The sequence below is a fragment of the Orcinus orca genome, chromosome 2 (assembly GCF_937001465.1).
Source record: "Orcinus orca chromosome 2, mOrcOrc1.1, whole genome shotgun sequence".
NCBI classification, from domain to species: Eukaryota; Metazoa; Chordata; class Mammalia; order Artiodactyla; family Delphinidae; genus Orcinus; species Orcinus orca.
This window is the reverse complement of record NC_064560.1, coordinates 92264536-92267240: the sequence shown is the minus strand read 5'-3', so window position 1 is coordinate 92267240 and position 2705 is coordinate 92264536. Positions and strand designations below refer to the sequence as shown.

At 51.4% G+C, this 2705-nt stretch overlaps 1 protein-coding gene across 1 annotated transcript; it reads right to left on the bottom strand.

Annotated features, from left to right (window-relative positions):
- Positions 1 to 425: 425 nt before the first annotated feature.
- Positions 426 to 2495, bottom strand: LOC101287570 (adenylyltransferase and sulfurtransferase MOCS3-like). The gene is given in 2 exon segments (XM_012535397.3): positions 426 to 2074; positions 2077 to 2495. Coding segments are annotated over 2 exon segments (1365 nt in total). The 5' UTR covers positions 2486 to 2495; the 3' UTR covers positions 426 to 1118.
- Between the last annotated feature and the right edge of the window lie 210 nt (positions 2496 to 2705).

Genomic DNA, 2705 nt, shown 5'->3' with positions numbered 1-2705 from the left:
AGTGACTCCAGCCCCATGCTTTTCATGGGGAACTTACGGTCCATCAGCTTTGAAACCTCTGGGGAAGAATCCAGAGGTCCTTAAATGGGGGCCTAGTTTTGTTTTGTTTTGTTTTGTTTTAATACAGAAATTTATTTAATCTGATAGGAGGTATTTATCTACAGTAAAGCAATAACAAGTAATATTGGTCAAATATTCAAAGTTCTTCACCTGAAACTGCAAAGGAGAGAAGAATGTTCATTATTCCACTTTAATTCAATATTGTATTTGGCATTCTGGCCATACAGTAAAGACAAAAATAACACGTTGGACAGGGACAAAAGGACAGGGGAGGGCAGAAGGCTGGGACCTGGAACTTGAAGATTCCAAAGCAAGACAAACCATACAGTTTAGAAATTTCTGTACATGTCCAACATAAGGTGGACCCTGAAGTTAAGTCTAAGAAAAGATCAGCAATTTATAAAAGAAAATGACATGCTACAAAGGTGGTTTCTATCTTGCTAGACTGTAAATATCTTACTTGGCTATTAATTGAAAATATTTAATAGAATGACCACTTCCCAGCTAATTTTCATTTTAATGTTTTAACAATTTACATTTTAAACACTGATTTCTCTAGGGCATGTTCCATCATTTGCATTAGAAATAACACCCAAAGAATGTCTTAGTAAACAATAAACTTATCTTAACTGTATCATCCGTGATCAATTCAGTAAGTGTATGACAGCTTTCCAAGCAATAAAATGGACAACTTTAAAGAGCTTTTTAATTGGGAATTTAAAAAAAAAAAAAAAGGCAGGACACGCAAATGACCTGCAGTTCAAAACACAAAGTCCTGTCACTTACATTCTATCCCACCTGTTCAACACACCATCCAAGTGCTGCAAACACAAGGCAGTTCAGAGGAACAGTGTTATAACCCCTTAACTGCTACATCACCCAGTAAGTTACAATTAAAAAGCTCCTTATAAAAAGAAGTCCACCTATCCGCAGATATTGGAGAATCCCAGGCTCTTCTGTACATTACTGAAAAAAATGCAAATACATTCATAAAGGCAAAAAAATTTTAGGTAACATGACAACCCACATCTTTCGCTGGTCAGACTCTACCGGCCATCTCAGTATTGCGGAAACGTTCCATCGATTTTGGCAGCCCAGGCCATGAGGCCTCCCACAACATCCCGAAATGTTAAAGAGTCTAAGTCTGTCCAGGACTGCAGGATCTTCACGGCTTTCTGGGAGTCATTGCCCAGTTTGCAGATCACATAAATGGGGAGAGATGCCCCTTCCTGTGTGCCCTGCTTCCCTTCCCGGATTGCTTCTCCCAAGAGTTTCAGGCTGTCCGCATTCCTCTGTTCCAAACGTTTCAAAGGGATGTGTAGGGAGTGAGGCAACCGACACAGGTCCACCTCCACTGGAGGCCTGACGTCCAGCAACACGTGGGGTGACCCGGAATCCAGAAGTCGCTTATAGTCGACGACAGAAATTCGCTCCTCCGGACTCAGCAACTGTAGGGAGCGGCACTTATCGGTGGCTGAGGAGCCACAGAAGCTTTCGTAGTCCTGCAGATCAGTCACAGTGGGCCGCTCCCCGCAAGCTGCACAGTCGGGCCTGCGCCTCCGCAGCCGAATACAGCGGAAATGACCTCCGAGGGCATCAAAGAGCAACAGGCTGCCACTATAAGAGGGGCCCAGACCTGCAGCGATCTTCAACACTTCCAGCGCCTGCAGGCAGCCCAGGACCCCGGTAACCACACCAAGCACCCCGCCATCCGCGCAGCTGGTCACCGTCTCCGCCAGAGGTGATTGCGGAAACATGCAGCGATAGCAAGGCGCACCGCTGTAGTGGTAGACTGTGAGTTGGCTCTCGAAGCGCAGGCCGCTGGCCGACACGAGGGGCCGGCCGGTTAGCACACAGGCGTCGTTAACCAGGTAGCGAGTGGGCACGTTGTCGGAGCAATCAGCCACCACGTCATAGCGGCCGACCAGGTCTAGCGCCGTGGCTGACGTAAGCGCCTGGGCGTAGGGCACGCACTCCACCGCCGAATTGAGATGGCGCAGTGTAGCGGCGGCCGGAAAGACTTGGCCTGGTCGGCCAGTGCCTCGCCGTGCAGCACCTGGCGGGCCAGGTTGCTCACTTCTACTACATCGTAGTCCACAAGGCCCAGGCGGCCGATGGCGGCCGCTGCCAGGTACCGCGCCAGTGGGCAGCCGAGTCCCCCGCAGCCCACGACCAGCACAGACGCGGTCGCCAGGCGCAGCTGTGCCTGCACGCCCAGCTCAGGCAGCACGAGCTGCTGGCTGTAGCGCAGACTCTCATCTCGCGACAGGGCGGCCTTCGGCGGCAGGGGAGACACCGGAACCAACCACTCTGACTCCTGCTCGGCCAGAAGAGCCGCCGCCAGCCTCTGCTTCAGGGAACTCAGCTCCTCCTCACGCTGGGCAACTTCAGCCTCCAAAGTGAGCACCTCCTCCCTGGCCGCCATTGCAGCCTCTTTGGGAAGTTGTCCGGGGGCCTAGTTTTTTTTTTTTTTTTGCAGTACGCGGGCCTCTCACTGCTGTGGCCTCTTCCGTTGCGGAGCACAGGCTCCGGACACGCAGGCTCAGCGGCCATGGCTCACGGGCCCAGCCACTCTGCAGCATGTGGGATCTTCCCGGACCGGGGCACGAACCCGTGTCCCCTGCATCGGCAGGCGGACTCTCAAC